At 41.4% G+C, this 18120-nt stretch overlaps 1 protein-coding gene across 2 annotated transcripts; it reads right to left on the reverse strand.

The window, feature by feature from the left end:
- Positions 1 to 2760: 2760 nt before the first annotated feature.
- Positions 2761 to 17720, reverse strand: rprd2a (regulation of nuclear pre-mRNA domain containing 2a). Of its 2 annotated transcripts, XR_012957605.1 has the most exons (11): positions 17225 to 17720; positions 13399 to 13528; positions 12779 to 12930; positions 12425 to 12477; positions 12141 to 12267; positions 11846 to 12021; positions 10777 to 11119; positions 8712 to 9011; positions 8195 to 8359; positions 6013 to 8085; positions 2761 to 3269 (listed from the first exon to the last, which is right to left on the reverse strand). XR_012957605.1 is itself a non-coding variant. In XM_076105483.1 (10 exons), exons 1-10 carry the CDS (start codon positions 17397 to 17399, stop codon positions 6377 to 6379), a joined length of 3330 nt encoding a protein of 1109 aa, XP_075961598.1. In that variant the 5' UTR covers positions 17400 to 17720; the 3' UTR covers positions 5368 to 6376. The 2 variants fall into 2 exon arrangements, 1 of the variants encoding a protein (XP_075961598.1); XM_076105483.1 differs by lacking the exon at positions 2761 to 3269 and having other exon boundaries at positions 5368 to 8085.
- Between the last annotated feature and the right edge of the window lie 400 nt (positions 17721 to 18120).

Consider the following 18120-nt stretch of genomic DNA (forward strand, 5'->3'; position numbering starts at 1 on the left):
CACACATGGTGATTGTTACCCCCTCATTTCCTAACTTTTTCCCAATTGCTACTGTAAACTGAAATGAAATTACACTGTAAATCTGCAGAATGATGCTGTACGTTGCTGGCTGAATTCTAAAGCGTTACCTAATTTTCATATTATCTTGTTATCACTGTTGCATGACTGTCATATGTATTACAGTCCTGGCTTTTTGACAGCACCCATTTGTGACAGTCAATGGTATTCAATTTAATATTATAGAAGATTAGTGATTTTTGACATTTCTGCTTAAGAAAAGGCTAACTGCATATCAGTCTTATCAGACTTGGGGATGTGAGTCATTAGCCTAACTTGTCGGACCCTAATATCCAAGACAAATTGTAATGATTGTTGTAGGGAAAATATCTTTTGGTTCATCTTGCTCTTCTTACTTCTACCCTGTTGTATACTTTTTGGGGGCATTTCTGCTTTATTTGATGGTGACAGATGAGAGGGAATGACATGCAGCAAAAGGCCCGGACTCAAACTCGGGCCGCTTTTCTAAGACTCAGCTTTGGTAGTCCGTGCTCTATCCGGTGAGCTAACAGGGTGCACCACCTTCATACCTTGTTTCACTTTAGTGGACGGCTAATCGTAACATCTAATTAATACTTTATGTGTTTATAAGCAATTAATTGGAAGAAGGGTGAAAATGCAAACAACAAAAGAATATGCAAACTCCACACAGAAAGACATTGTCTGAGGTGGACCCATCAAAGGCCAACTAGTGTCTAGGTGATATCTTATCTTAAGTCTGTAATGTTCAGTGACCAGAGAATGGATCCACTGCAAGAGTGTTACATGACTACCACCGTCTGAAACACAAACATGCAGACTAAAATCAAGCTTAAAGGCACTTTAAGCTTGAGGCATACAGCAAAAATACACTATATGTCAGGTAATGTTAGATATAAGGTAATCAAATGTGGCTAAAAGATTTTAAAAAGATAGATCTCTAAAGAAGGCAGGAGGTGGGGGGGTTATCTGAGGGATTTATCTAATTCTTCGTTTTTCCTATGGACGGTTAAAAAGCAGACGGTCCCTGACATCAAGCGACGCAAATCCGCCTTTTGTTCTCGTCGTGGAGCTGGCCATGGTGCTGAAATGGGTCTATACTCAACTCGTGACACACTATCACGGCCACGATATTCTCTCTCCGAGTAAAAAAACAAAACAAAAAATGAAACAGCAACATGTTTTCAATGAATACGCTCGTACATGCACGGACCGTAATCTGGGACACACACGCCCTCTGTGTGAAATCTCGACAGCATGTAAACAATGAGCCCACATGACACGCAGGAGGCTGCACACACCCGACTTGCGCACACGGTGACACTTCAAAGGAGTCACGATCTGGTCGTGCTCGGCTCCAGCAACATTAGAGCGTTTATTTAAAAAAAGAAAACACGTCAAACCTGCGACCACAGAACCCTTCATTTATTTATTTCCAACAGCAGAATGTCTCCTCGGCTTGTCTCTTATTCTAAGGCGGCCATCTGCCAGCAGTCACTAAATCCTATCTGCCTCCCGCCCTCCAACCCCAATATAAACCCACAGCGCAGGCAGCCATTCATCTGACTTTAACCTCATTTAAATAAATGTTAGACGATTCAAAAAAACGTATCTGTGTCTCTTTCACAATGGATGTCGTTTTCTTTTAATTTTTTAATTTCTTCGTGTGACCAACAACGACATCTGGTGACGAGGTGCAACACAGTTGATGCCGGTGCTCGTGTTTATTGCTTTAAGAATGTGGATGACGATGACAAAGATATCTGGGAATTTAAATGGGGTTTCGTGATTCAAACAGTGGTGGAGGAAGAATGCGGATGTAAAAGTATACAACAATGCAAAAAAAAAACTCCAATAAAAAGCTAATTGTCTTTAAGTATCAACAGTAATAGTGCTGTAGAAGGACCAGTGTCATCGTTTTATATAAGGACTCTATTGTTGGATTACTATTACTGGTGGATTCATGTGCAAGGAGCATTTTACTGTTGCAACTGGTTGAGGTGCAGCTACTCTTAACTACTACTTAACTATACTTCATATAGGCCTGTTGGGAAGTTCAATCTCTTTGAGTGCATGTCTGCCTTTATTTGAGTCCTAAAAGTTCTAAAATGAACACATTTAAACAAGGATGTATAAGGCGCATTTCATGAAAAATGAAACTTGATTTTTGGAAAATACTGCATTTAACTGCAGGCAGACTATTTTTAAATCTAGGAAACAAGATTGGAAATGAGTTATAGGAGTATAAGAAGATTTTTTTAAGGGAACAAATGATTCGTAATTTAAAAAGTGGTCATATGTTTTGTATGAAAAATCTTAATAAACTCACAAGTCTACAGATGTTCAATAAATGTAGGAGAGTAAAAAGTACGATATATTTCTTAGAATGGATTAGATGAAATGGAAATACTAAAGTCCAGTACAAGTACCTCACATTGTACTTAAGTACAGTACTTGAGATTCCACAACTGGGTTTAATTGAATGACATGAAGTGTTTCCTGGAGCAGTAAAATACTCCACAAACAGCCTGATCGAGGTCATCAAGGGTCTTCCTTTTTTTCTTCTGTAGTGAAGTCAATGTGTCTCCAATTTCAAATTTGTCAGAACGTTTTTTCTTAGCTCCAGGAGAGGCTGACATTGCGGAGATGAATGGCTCTGACAGGACACAGCTGATGCATATGCCTTGTTATGAGATATTATGAATAAATAAACACACAACCTCGTTTTATTTTGATATGAACAACAATTCTTTATTTCACAACAACGTGCATTTAATGGACATCTTGTAGGCTACATATTGGAGACATGTGAATACCTGGGTTTGTTGAGAGCAACCTGAGGTGATTGTATATGAGTGAGAGAATATGTTTTAAAAAAAAGTATATCTAATAATACTGAATGTACTTACTCACATGGGCCTCTCTGTCCAACCCCCCCCCCCCCCTCCTTCCTCCTAAACAAACAGAGAAAGAAAGAAACATTTTATTTTCCCAAACCTTTGTACTGATTGTTTTAGTACAATACATTTCCTGCTGGTGGCACTCCGTTTCTTATGTATTCAACTGGAGGGCTTACTCATTGGTGTCAGACCATGAAGAGACGAGCCATCACTGGGAGAGCTGTGCAGGATTCAAAGGGGTGAGCCACCACAGCATCGACCCCCCCTCCTCTCAGTTAACGTTTGGAAAAGGTTCCCATCACATCAGACACATCAAAGTGAAGCTCTGGGTCCCTGAGGATAGCGACAGGAGGAAGGAGGGGATGAAACAGGAAATAGGTTAAAATTCAAGGGAAGAGACGATTTGTCTAAGAAATAACACATTATTTCTAACTCAGGATACACAAATAAAATGTGAATTATCATGACGCACTTCAGTGTTTTTAGCGCAATAAATGACATCAACAATCTCGCTCTATAGTATATCTATATATGTATAGATATCTATATATACATTTGGTGCTATGGCTGCTCCTCGCCTCTCAAAGCAGCCCGGTAAAGTGAAAGTGATCCTGGAAAGATCTACTGACATCTGGCGACGGTTGGCTCACCTGAACTTATTGCGCTGTTTATCACCAGTAACATGTATCATGTTTATCTGATTCACCGCTTCCCGACTCCTAATAATACATTCCGCGAAATAATGCCGCCCTACTTTATTACGCAAAAAAAAAAAGTCGAATAAACTGAAATGTGTTGATTTTACTTGTATTTCCCTTTGATCATTTCATCTAACAACGGGTTTTGCAAAGTTGCACGAGTCTGGTTAAAATCCATACAAATTTTCCTCAACGAAAAGCTGTAATGATTAGTCTTAATTAAAGCCAATCTCAGCCGAATTAATGAATCAGTTGGAGCCTTATTAAAGCAATTAAAGCAATCAAAGCTGAAGTGTGAACGTAAAACATTAATTCCTGCGGGTTACTTGTTAAGGTTTACTATTTGTTTCTTTACTAAACTAACCGAATCCAGATCAATCTAAGTTTGGGAGAATAAGATTAACTTAATTGGGTTGATTTGATGTTTCAATTAATTTAGAGCCTCCAAGAAGAAATCATGAAATCTACTTATTTTTAGAGCATAAAATAAAAAATAGATTAATATGCAACAAGGTACTCGGGTGTTCAAGTCCAAACATCTAATTAACATTAGATTTTTTGTGTGCAAATTAATTAATCAAGCAGAACTTTAATACTTCTTTGGTAATTGCCTAATCAATCTTACTGATAATCACTTTGTTGGTTCCCCATATGGAGTCAGTGCGGATTAAAGTCCCTAACATTCCCCTCTTCCATTAAAGAGACAGGAATATTTGGGAGTCAGGAAGCCTTCTAGTGCCACGAGGGAAACAAACATCTGTTTTCCCAAAAGGGAAACAGTGACGCCTCAACTGGAAATGTGTTCATCACAACAGCGGCACAGAAAACAGTAAAGAGAATGTGGGGAAGGATTTAAAAGTGGGACCAAGCTTGAATACTTCATATTCACAGAGGCAGTGAAGCCTCATATAGATACGGTTGGTAGACATTTAACTGCCTGAAAGAAAAGATGATTTATAATTCAAAGAATAAATAAATCATTAGAGTTTCAAAGAGAAGACTAACATAAGAAATGTTTTAACAATGAAATCACTGGAGAATAAGTTCAACCGTAATAGACTTCACTGAAAGTACCAGTCAGCAAATCTATTATGGTTTTCTGGCCAAATTAAAACCACGAATGTTAAATTGCAAAAGAAATAAAAAGCTAAACAAAGACTTGTCTGTCTTCTATCGACTACTAAATAAGCTATAAAGACTTTCAGGGTCACTTCAGTTGACTGTGGTCTGAGAAAGCCGTTGAAACTAATGACCAATTAAACAAATCAGCTGATATCAAACAGGAACATTCACACATTTAAGGGAATTGTTAATCAGCCCGTGGCTCTAGTTTAAAACAACATTCACTATATAAATAGAGCAAAAACTATTTGTTAGGGATTTTAATGTGACCTGTGAAATTTTTTACTTTTCTTTTCAAACGGCAGCGTCTTCATTAAAACATAATCCTTTATATTTAACTAGTTACCATTTAAATACGGTAAATGAACATAAGTGTGAGGCCTGTTTGTATTCTTTGACCTATCTGGTATGTTACACGCAATAGGAAAGTGACACTTTGAATTTTGACAAATTTAGTCTCAAAATAGTGATTAACTGTTGCCTCAAATAGAAAGCATGATTGCATAAAACTCATTAAAACACTTAAATGTTATGTATAGGTGATGACTAATAGTTCAGGGCGGTGATGCAACAGTCAAAGGATGAAAGAGGGGAAAAAAACAACAACACAGTTTTTCAAACTCAGATTTTTATTAATCAGTACAAGTAAAACGAAACTGAAGACGAGCATCTTCATCCCCTCCAAAAATGCACTTCTTCTGCATCGGTGTTGGAGGCAGAAAAAAAAATAAAAAATACCTCTCACACCGCTCTCTCTCTCTCTCCCTCTCACTCTGAGTAGACATGTGCCGCTCTCCTCCGAGGAAACTTAACGAGACGTGAAAATATCGCCGCAGGGATCTCACGCACTGGTCGAGAAAGCATCGCTTCACAAATAGATCACATTCGGAGTTGGAACAATGAAATATAAATTTCCCTGAATATGTTCACGAGTATTGTAGAAGAAACGTAATTTCTATAACATACACTCAGTTCTTCATACCCAAAGTGATTTGATTGAAATTGATGTTTTACCAAAAGCTACTTGGGGGGGGGGGGGGGGGGGCTGCTGATATGAAGAGAAGCAGTCAAAACCGCTCACTGAAAAACTAAATAGCAGCGGAAACATTGCACCAACTACATTCTTTTGTTACATGCACACGCGTACCATGCACACACTCTGGCCTTTGCCAAACTCACGCTCAAATTACAGATATAGAATGCAATGCTTCCTACTGGGGCAAACAACACAAAAAGTGAATTATATAGATATCCACCTCTTATTTTCTTTAATCTTCTCTTCGGTCTTCACTCTTCAGCTCAGCAGCCCTCTCAGAGCCTCACATTTCTCTTCCCTCTCCTGCTTGTTGTCTCTTGTTCTCCTCAACGTCCTTAAATTCTCCGCCATTCACACGTTTCATCTGGTAGCTGCTGAATGGATTCTTCTTCAGTATGAGTCAGTCTGCTTCGTCTCCAGATGCCCACCCCTCAGTATCTGCACCCGGATGTTCACAGGTTTCTCATGGCAGCGTATATACTTCAACACTGAGTGACTAGCAAGTTACTGAACAGTCTTAAAAAGCCCCGCCCCGCCCTCGTGACGTCCACAGAGATCTGAAGAGCTCAAAGCTACATGTCCGGTCAGTACCGCGGGGGTGGAAAGGGTCTTTTCGGGGGGAACATTGGACCCGGATTTCCGCCTCCTCTTGGACCCGGACGCTTGCCTCTTAACCTTGGGTTGGGGCCGTGGAACCGAGGAAATGGTGCGCGTGGGGGGCCTCTGGGGTGCGGGTGGTGTCCCGGGAGGGGAGGCCGATGTGGAGGCCGTAGACCGGGATGACGGATTTCAAAATGAGGTGGAGGCCTCCTCGGAGTGTAGTGCGGAGGAGGGGGGCTGTGCCGCTGGTAGTCAGGGGTGTAGTAAGGGTCCTCTGAGGGTGAGCGAGGGGGAGTGAGGCGCCCCCGAACTCTGGGGAAGTGGTGCGGCGGGCTGCCTGGTCCGTAGTACGGATCCTCTGGGTGGTGGTAAGCGTCGTCTGGAAAGAAAAGTGCGTCGCGGTGATGGTGCTCGTCCTGGTAACGGAGGTCGTCTGGGTGAGGGGGGAAATCCTCAGGGTGAGGAGGAGGAGGTCGGTCGTGCTCATACAGCGACTGATCGGGATGAAATATGGATTTGTGTTGATGGTCGTGGACCACCATCCCGCTGATGACACTGTCGCCTCTGGCCCCCATCCCCTCGCCTCGGTCTGCGCCGGGCCCCGGCTGCTGCTGCTGCTGCTTCGGCGGCATCATCATACCGCCGGGCGCGGGAGGAGGGAGAGGGAACTTTGGGACAGGAGGGAGGTTGCCTCTGAAGAAATCAGGGGAAGCGGAGGCGCCCTGCTGGCAGGGAAACTCTTGAGGTTCCTGAAATTTCTCCGTTTGGTACGGATAAAGTCCTGACCTGTTGTTTTCTCCAGCCCCTCCAGGCGCCGTCACGTTGTAGCCCCTGGGCTGCTGAGAGTTCCCCTCTGGGTGAGCGTCACCATACCAACCCCTCTCACTCACCCTTTGAAAGTCCTCCATTGTCTGTGTGCTACCGGCGCTGCCTGGGGCTCTTTCTCCAGGCATTGGCCCTCCTGTTTGGGCAGAAAACTGCTGGTAATGTGCAACAGGTGCAGTGATGCCGTGCTCGGACATCTTGTGTTTGCCGTACGGGTACGGCTGGTAGAGCTGCCCATTCTGAGCCACGCCGGGCTGCAGGTGAGCCGGCTGTTGGGGATTGTTGCGGTTCTGCTGACTGCTGTTCTGGTATGGGACAGGAGCCGCTTTAAGAGTTTCTCCGATCGACGACTGATTTGCGTTGGAAGTGAATGGGACCGGTAAATGCTTGTCCATGATCTCATCTTGAGTTGGGGTGCCCCCGCCCTCATCCCGCACCGGAGTCCCACCCTGGGTGTCTGTCCCAGTTACCGGGCTGAGGTTATCTCCTCCCGGCGCCGGGTTTGTAGTCGAAAGACCGATGCCAAATGCATTGAAAGCGGGGTTGCCCTGCAGGAAGCTGTGGATTTTAGACTCTAAACTCTTAGAAGACAGGGACGGTTCTGTCTCCGTTGTCAAATCCATTTCTCTATGGAGAGCCTGGACCAGGGCAGAGGCCGGGTTGGGAGTCTGGGAGGGGGCTTGAGAGCTTGTACTCTGCCGAGCAGTGGCGCTGTGTGCAGAAGGCTCAGGTGCGACAGAGGAGAGAGACGGGCTCTGAGAGGGTACTGCTGAAGCAGATGTGGATGAGGGAGAAGGAGGAACCTTGCCTGTTCTGGAGGAGTCTGAGGAGACATTTGCAGCGGGGCTTTTCAGAAGAGAAGTGATGCCTAAGTGAAGAAATGGAGAGTATAGAAATCTATTTTAAGCAACCTTGCATGGCACAAAATAACGTTTTTTTTTGTTTTTAGAATCAAACAAAGGACTCCTTATTCTCACCCTGGACTTTGGAGAGAGCGCCGATGAGGTCGGAAGGACTCACGTCCACCTTTGAGAGGAGCTTAACCAGTGAACTGGCATCCTGAGGGGCCACAGAGACAGCAGGTGTAGTCTTCATTGAGGGGCCAGCAGGAGCAGCTGCAGGAGGACTCTCCACTAATGGTCCTGGGAGACAAAGAGGGACACTCACTTAAAAACCATCATAACTGATCAATTAGACGGGAAGTGCTTTTTGATTTCGGAGAATTCAGAACTATTACAGGAAGATGCTGGGATCATCTTTTGTGTGGGACAACAACGGTAAATCAGAATTCAGACTTATTCAGTTCTATGTTGCAGATATTTAAAGGCTCATTTGCAAAGTTAGTTCACTGCAGGCGTTGAGAAACACCTCTCAGTCACCAGGGCTAAGATTTTCTTTTTCTTATGAGGTACATGGCATAATAAATACTCTTTTTGCAATTCATTTTCTTTTGAAAGAAAATGAATTGTGATGCTTGAATAGCCACCAGCTCACCCGTGTTCTTCATGACGGAGTTTAAACTGTTGAGGATGGAGCCAATTTTACCCAGGTCGACACTTTCCACTGCTGCTGCAGGAGCCACTAGAGGAGCCGCTACAGGGGCCTCTACAGGAGCCGCTACAGGGGCCACTACAGGAGCCGCTACAGGGGCCACTACAGGAGCCGCTACAGGGGCCGCTACAGGGACCGCTACGGGGGCCGTGACCTGTGTGACAGGCTGCTCTATTGCCACTGATGTCTCTGTTTTTGAAGTGGATAGCTTTTGGTCGGTGCGGCATTCACTCTGCTCCTCCACTGAGGAGAAAAATCCAGCAGAGAGAGAGAGAGAGAGAGAGAGAGAGAGAGAGAGAGAGAGAGAGTTTGATGTTATTAGATATGTACTCTATGAAACACAATTTATTTTGTCATTGTTTTTCTACAAGCGCAGATAATTTATGAGACCAGGAAGTCTATGCTAATAAATGAATAGAGTGGATAATGCTGCCAAAAGCAATGAAACAGTCCAGCTTTCTGTGGAAAACAAAATTGCAATACACAAGTCATCCATCAAAAGAATGAGATTAAGAAAAAGAGCAACCAAGTTCAAATACAAAACTTCTTAACATCCCGACATCATAATGAAAAACAATCTTGTACTGTCTGTAAGATATTATGTGTAATGTTTAAATAATGAACGGCAGCAAAAAATACATATTTCCACTATCAATTAATCTGTTGATTATATTCTCAAGTAATCAATTGATTGTTTTCCTCTATGAGATGATAAATACTAGATGTCCAGTTTCAGCTCAAAGCTAAACAAACGTGTAAATCCTTAACAAATACAAAATGTAAGTGCATGTACATACATACATACATACATACATACTGGTAAACTAATACATTCAACCCATCAGAGTTGAGTGTGGTTATTAACAAAGATCATATATAAGGTAAGCAGCAGGTGTTTACCTGGACACAAGATGTACTAGAACAGCAGACACGTGGCGGTCTGCAGTGGTGGAACTGGATCTGATTTTAATTAGATGGCTCTACGGGTGGGGAAAGTGCTGGAGCCAAATTGGCTGGAGCACACACTGGAAGGAATACTTGGATCGTCTTCGTTGACATGTGAAGGCTGTGATCGGAGCTCTGTGCGACTTTTCTGCATGATTCACTCGTCTATTTTTAGTTGTGTGCTTCTCATTTTCATTATTTCAAAACATTCTCTGCACATAATAACACTGCCAGACACATTCAGCATTTATTAATATTGCGCTTAAATAGCCCTCACTGTGCGGTCAGTCATTAAAGGGAAAGTTCAAACTAAAAATACATTTCTTTCCTCTTACCTGTAGTGCTATTTGTCAGTCTAGATTGTTTTGGTGCGAGTTGCCTATTATTATTATAGAGATGTCGGCCTTCTCTAGAATATAATGGGACTATATGGCCCTTAGCATGTGGTGCTCAAAAACACATTTGCAAAACTCAACAACAATGTCTCTTTCCAGGAATCATGACCTGGTGACTGAAGATAATCCACAGACCTTGTCGTGAGCAGCTTCACGTAGGAACTATTTTCTTTCTACCGAACTACATTCGCCGACCGTATCACCACGCAGACGAGAAGCTTGAGCTCGCGACAGATCGAGATGTAAACATTTCTTGCGTCCTCCTCGGCTGAGCAGTAGCATTTGCTAGCTCAGTTGTTGCTAGGCGAGTTAGCAGTATTGGTGAGCTATAGACTATAAACACAAGCCTCTCGTCCATGAGTAGATGCACGCTTCCTTCTGCACGGTGATGCACTTGGCTTCGGTAGAAAAAGAAAATAGTTCCTACATAGAACTGCTCACAACAAGGTCTGTGGATTATCTTGAGAAACCGGGTCATGATTTTTGGAAGAAGACATTACTGTTGAGTTAAAGTTCCATTATTTTGGAGAGGAGGCAGACATCTCTTTGGCCGATATCTCCAAAACAAGGCAACTCAACACCAGAACAGTTAAGAAGGAAAATATGTATTTTTAGATTTTGGGGTGAACTGCCCCTTTTAAGTCGCTAATCAGCAGCCCACTCCTCACCTATAATGCCACCGCCGTCAATTTCTTCCTCAGAGAGCTCCATGTCTTCCACTTCGCGGTTGTCATTCTGCCCGAGCGTCGCCGTGTGTTTGGGGGACCCTCCCGGTGAGGACAGAGGGCTCGGGGCCGGCGGCTCGGCCTCATCGTCCATAGCGCAGCCATCGAGGTCTGAATCGGGATGGGCCAATTCCAGACCACGGAAAGGGGACTCCGATCCGCTCGGAGACGGTGCGTCTGCAGAGGGCGAGGGGATGGGCGACTCATCCAGGTCCGGCAGGTTGGCCTTCAGGGTGTCCAGCTTACGCTTCAGATGGGACACGCGGTTGGCAAACGTCTGGTAGGCCTTGAGAGGAGAAGTCACGGAGCGTCAGTCGTGAAAAGCAAAACAAAACACGGCCCACCAACAGCTTTTATAGCCAGCTTACAAGTCAACTCACAACCCAGAAAATGATTAAATATCACTGTTATTTCTCATGTCGAGTCAGCACATTAGTCATTTTAATTATATTTCTGTATATTTCTTCCTCTGTGGACCTTCCTGTCATGTCACAGTTAATAAGTTTAAACTATTGTACTTATGATGTGTCTACTGTACATATATCATGGAGTGCTGCTTTTGAATCGTCCTTGTCCACTAAAAGCTTTTATGCACCAACTTTATGGCTTTAAATTTATGCCTGAGTGAGCACTGGGAGATTTGGAGCACAGAACAATATATTTTGCAAGCCCATAAATCACAATTTGAAGAGAAATTATACGCAGTTAAATAATTGAGCAAAAACAAATCTATTCTGTGCTCAACAAATTAATTTGTATGTTTGCTATAATCCATATTTACCTGCACTTATAACCCCTCTCACTCAATTTTATTCATATGCCATCTCTCTCTCTCTCTCTCTACCTCTCTACTTCTACCTCTCTCCACCTCTCTCTCTCTCTCTACCTCTCTCTCTCTCTACCTCTCTCTCTCTCTCTCCAACGCTGTCTTCAGCTTTCCTTACATATCCACCATTGTGTCGCTGTGCCAGGTCGAGTGATTCAACAAATATCTGACCACAAATACACTCACATTAGCAACAATCTTGACCTCCTTGTACTGCATCTCGTAGAAGATATCTGCGTTCCTGAGGGCCTCCATGACAGGGGGCCCTGTTTCGATTTGTTTGTCAAAGAACTTAACAAACTCCTGTAGCTGTGCACTTCCTTCCTCAAAGTCCTTGGAGAATTTCTTTCCTCCGGCCTTATCTGTGAGAATAAGGCATGTAAGGATGAGTATTCAGGCAATGCAAGAGAGAAACCAGGACTCATCTGTGTGTTGCAGTAGAACCAACGATACAACGGTAGAAGAAGACTGAAGCAGGAACCTTTGAGTCTCTTGAGGGCATCAGAGCTGCAGATGTCGATCCTCATAGCTGCCAGCTGTTTCTCCCTCTGGTCCACCTCCTCCAGAGACTTCTTGTACTTGGACAGCTCCTCCACTAGTGCTTGGGGCTAAAGCAGGGGGAGCAGACCAACAAAACATTAGATTAAAGGAGAGAGAAAAAGGGGCAACTGCAAGCATAAAAGATTTTATTAGCTTAATTTGTAAATGAACAATGTTGCAGTTCAGTGAGAGTTTAGTTTGCTTCAGCTTTAAAGTCTTTCTTACCACAAACTCAGCAACAATCTTGGAGTGTAGATCTGCTTTAGACTCAACTGGAGCTTTAAAAAATAAGAGATCACATCAAACAGCAAAATAATTAGCGTCCCACACGTGTGTGCAATCTTAGTATTTTGATAAGAAAATAGAATATAATTAAATATAATGTCAGACATGGTAAAAACAGGGTTACATATGAATAAACTATAGTAGCTAATAGAATAACAACATACTGTGACTAGTGAAACCACAGTGCGTGTAAAGTCTGGATCTAATGTGTTTAAAGAAGTTTACAAAATTTAAATAAAATATAAACTTTGCAAGATTGGTGTTGTAATGAGGTATTCATAAAGAGAGACTCACTTTTTTGCTCTACAGGTGTCTCAGGAGGAGACTCCTCTTTGACTAAGCTGCTCCTGAGCTCAGTGATAAGAGTCCCTGCATACACACCCCTCTCCTCCCAGATGGTCAGTATCCTCTCCACCGATTTAACTACTTTGGGGTCAGCTTCATTGCTGGAGAAAGGAGAAGGAATGACAGAATAAGAAAGGATGGAGCGAAGCAATTTATATGGCGCTGTTGTAATGACGGTCGTGTTTTATGTGTGAGGCAATTCATTGAATGAATAAAACATAAAAACAAGGACAGAGGAGACAACGACGGCAAAAGATGAGGTTGAAGAGAAAGACGAGGGCAAAATACACAAACAGTATATCTCTACATGATGTACAGTCTATCAGTACATGATGTACAGTGTATCAGTACATGATGTACAGTGTATCAGTATATCTGTACAGTGTATCAGATGTACAGTGTATCAGGTGCATGTATCATCATGTATCATCATGTATCATCATGTATCAGGTGCATGTATGTGCATGTATCATCATGTATCATCATGTATCAGGACTCCTCACATAAGGAACAGACAATGACAGTAACTGCTGACAGAGCACAACACCACATCTCTACCAACGACTTACTTGACCAGCAAGAAGGCTTCAGGGAGCATCTCGGCGAACGCCGTGCGGTAAACGATGGCATTTTTCCTTTTACAGTTCTGAATAACATCGTTGGCGACGTAAAAAAGGTTGAGTCTGTGCGAGGGATCAGCTGTTAGAGGAAAGAGAGACAATCGGGTTAGTTTGACTGGTCGGCAAAGAGGCCAATATCTTTCAACAGATTTCAAACATTTGTAGATATCAGAAGTGCTGCAATATATCGACTATTATTATGATTAACCGACTAATCGTCTACTATGTAAAATGTCCAAAATGAGAAGCATCCATCACTTATAACCAGAACCTAAACAAAGTATCAGCAAAAACAAATCAAAACAAATTCATTTTGCAAACTGTAAACAGCTGTAAATCTACAATGTTTGGTATGTTTACTTAACAAATGACAATTAATGAATCACTCTGACAGACGCATATATGATAACAACCATTCATGAGTTATTAAAATTGTGACTGATCAATCAATAAACTTGTTTTTATTAGAGATCCAAAGTGGTCAGAAGAAAGAAAGAGAAAGTCATGCAAGAGATCAATGGCTACATGACATTAAACCAGCATCACACGACGCACCATCACATCACACAAAAAGAAAGAGATTTCAAGAGAGGGAGTGAAATAATCGCACACACACACACACACACAAATTTAAAGTTCTGGTTCAGACTCCAAATCAATACTTTTATTTACACTTTACTGACTGACTACAGCTTTTCCCACAAAACCTTTTCTTTAATTCACAGAAAGAATCAAACTCAAACTGCGTAATGTAATTATCTCATCAAGGAATGTGTGAACAAACCTGATGATCGGACCAAACGTTCTGTGTAATCTGTACTGGTAAATGTGCTACACACATAATTCAGTGCATTTAAAGTACTGTGGAATAACGAGCAACCATACAAATGATAAATAACTCAATTAATAGATCCAATTAGTGCACTGCAATGCAACACATTGCAAAAAAGACCTCAAGGAAAGTGACTATCTTGTTTAAAACAAACACACTTTATCACGGTGCAAACTAAGCACTTTAAACATCGACTGTGACCGAAGGTTGAACCATCACATCTTCAAAAACCACCATTGAGAAACTCACAGCCAGTATATGTACACAAAGAGGTAAATCCCTGCAAACACAGTTTCCGTTGACTCATTTAAATCCTCCAGGAGATAAAAAAAAAGAAAAAAAAAAAGAGTTTCTTACTCAAACTTCAGGAGTTTTAACTTTTTAACTACAAAACAGGACAAACCAAACATCTACAGGTACTCAGTCATTTGTGTTCAAGTGTTCATCAAAACACCATCGCTATCAAGTCAATGAACAGCAATCTGACAGCTACAAATATGTATCACATTGATATTAGTACATGTGTGATCTATCCAGCAGAACAGAAGCAGAGACTTATTCAAACTACATTTAAACTGAAACTCACAACACACTCCTGAAACACAAACCGCGATCTGAAAGACAGACAACAACGAGGCACGGCCTCCTCGCTCTTTACAAACATACGGGAGGAAAACCAGAGTCAACGGTCAACCGCGGCGAAGAAGAGCAGAAGAAAATGTCTTTTCTCGAGACATTAAACAACGTTTAACACGAACAACAATACAACACATATTCATGTTGTGCATCAGTACCTGTTAAAATGTATTATAAACCTATTGGCCATTTTCTTTGGCGTCTGTAAGTGCACAAATTGAATAATAAAAACAAAACACACTAAATTCAGTCACAACACAAAATATAGTTTCCTGCATAAATCACAATAAATGCAAGTGGGTCAATCACCTATTTACTTTATTGTATTTAAAATCAACACCTGTTTCTATGACAGAAACCAGACGATTCTCAATTTAAAACAACAAGGAGCTCTTCAGGTTAGATTAAAAAATACAACTATTGCGTTAGCAGTTTTCCCCCTTTAAGGTCATTAACCCTCTATCAAACGTCACACAGGAAATCAAAAAGCATCAGAGAATGTTGTTGAAACTAATCACCAAAAAGCTTATTGAACTCTGTTAAATGATTCTTGTGGATGTATTGTATTCTTTAAGGGCTCAACTAACCACCATGTTCATTGTCGTTTTGTCTGTCATTTTGATTTTTTTGTTATTTTAATTGTTAAGTGTAGACTTCTTCATGTAATCAATCTCTACTTATTGCAACAACATGTATATTTTACAACTATATCGGCAGACTTCATGTTTGAGTTGAAGACTTTTAACCATCTCAAGAGTTGACTTTGTTCACTTATGTTATGAAAAACATTTTCTTTAACAACTCCAGCAGCAGGCCTCTTAAACACCGTTTAAACACATACACAGAAAAAAAGGTCTACAAGTTACATATTGCCAAATCCTGTAGTAAAGGCTCATTCAATATTTGTTTTTGAATGACAAAACATACCCAATAAACAGCTATGCAACCAAGGCCAACAAAAAGACAACGTCTCAGAAGACCCGTGACAAACTCTATGATCCGTCTTTAGGACCGTGTGTTGTCCACATTAAGAAGCATGCGACACAAAGACAAACCACCGAACAGATGCAGAAACAAAGACGGTGATTGATTCAACACCTCAACTCAACAGAGAGAGCGCTTGTGAACGCCACACAAGGTACAACGCTGGGAAGAGCTGTGTATTTGTATCTTTATATACCCTTTGGTAAATGTTGGCTTTTCTTGCTCTTAAAAGATTAATTACATGTTTTGTACAATTTTCTTAACTTATTATCTGTAAATCTAAACTGGCAACTTTGGCTGCTCCACCAGTAATATGGCAAATTCCTTCCTTCACATTCGGAAAATATTGAAAGGCAATGTTCTACATCCCAAATATACTATTCATTTGCATCTGTTATAGAAAAATAACAGTATTCCCAACTCTTTGCAGTGCCAAATGACTATTGAATTCATTTTCATGCTTCAGTCTTTTCAATTGGGTTAGATTAGCGAGTATAAATAAAATGTAACGGCCTCTCTTTATCACTCCCTCTGCTACCATCCTGGCAAAACATCAAAAGCATCATCAACTGGTGTATCGGTTATCTTTATTGCCAACCAATTCATCACTATCAAATACCAAAACATAATAACAGATGATATCATAAGTTACCAGACTGAAGATTATTGCACCTTCAGCAAATGTTTTGTTTTAGAGATACATTTAAAACAATTAGATCATGGTTTATCTGCTTCAACCGTCAGTTATAGTCAGTACACTATAAAGCTCATTCATCAACACTGTTTAAAGTATGAGATTATTGCAACTACGTGACGGTCATCGGCTCAGAAGAACAACACAACACAGAATAGTGGACCTTGGATGGATTTAGCTGTTTTGGGCCCCTGTGCACAAATCACGACAGATAGCAGCTTTAAAATATTTTGCACTTTAGTGGTGCAAAATAATGTATAGCTATTAAACTGCCAAAACACAACTGACACCTGGGAACCTGGGACTTTTGGGGCTTGTTTAGGGACCCTGACTGACTCTGACATCCACAGGACAATAAAATACACTTGCCACTTTTATAATATACTTGTTTTAACGTACTGTTATTTGCTTGTTTAATATATTATATCGTAAATTGTAATATTTTTAAATTATGTCTATTATGTTTATTGTTCTGCACCAGTCACCTAGTCAGATTCCTTTGTATAAATAATAATAAACGGTTCTGATTCTGGTGCTTTTCCGGGTTGATACTCCAGTGTTGAGGGCAGCTAAGGACCCACAATCAAACCTCAGAACCGGTCACTCAGTAACGTCAGTTAGTTACTCACATTTCCTCAAACACTTAATCCAGTGTCGCACAATCACACTGTGGTACTTCTTGTTGTCGATGCACCACGTCGAGAGTCCTTGGATCGAGTCCATAGTGTTGGAGACACCTCTGAACTTCTTCTCTAAAGTTGACTCCAGAGAGCCGCCAGAAGCGGCTCGTGCTCCCGTTGCCATGTCCGGAGGAGCTCGCGCTGCGCTCTACCATTCCAAACACCCACCGAAGTTAGCTGGGGGCTAGCACTTAGCTTAGCATGCTAGCCGAACGTAGCACGAACATCATCGCCTTCAGCAGCCTATCAGCTGCACATTGAAAGCTTACACAATCTTAAATAGTCGGTATGATGTGTTACCAATCACTTTGTGGGTCTAGAGTTTATCCCCCGTGAGGTTCGGTACCATAAATAGTCGTTTATGTAACCTAACATATGCTAAAACTTAGCGTCTAACGACATCCTGGAGGTCTGTTTACTCGTGCTAGTGAAGAGATGAAGGACACTTCCGCAAACACGATATGATTATGGCGCCACCCAGTGCCGCGGAAGTAGATATTTACTAGCGCCACCTGCTGCGTGTTAATGGTAGCTTCTGGTTTATTTTAGTTTTTTTGACTTTTAGTTATTTTTATGTACAATAAAAATGTTTTATTGTACACTTTAATTGTTAAAAACAGAACAAATGTAATTAATCTGACCGACTTTAGACAAGCTTGGACTGTCAGTGTTTTTTTCATTCCAGAAATCAACAAACATACTGTATTTATATGAACCACGCCATTCAATTAATATATGAAAATATGTGTTTATCAATCACTCACCAATAGTGACAATTTCAGTACAAGAAACAAAGCAAGAGCATCAAACAAATGAAAATAAAAACAAGAAAAATGAAAAATGTA

This window comes from Anarhichas minor, unplaced genomic scaffold (genome assembly GCF_050575085.1).
Source record: "Anarhichas minor isolate MPS153535 unplaced genomic scaffold, ASM5057508v1 ptg000033l, whole genome shotgun sequence".
Classification (NCBI taxonomy): domain Eukaryota; kingdom Metazoa; phylum Chordata; class Actinopteri; order Perciformes; family Anarhichadidae; genus Anarhichas; species Anarhichas minor.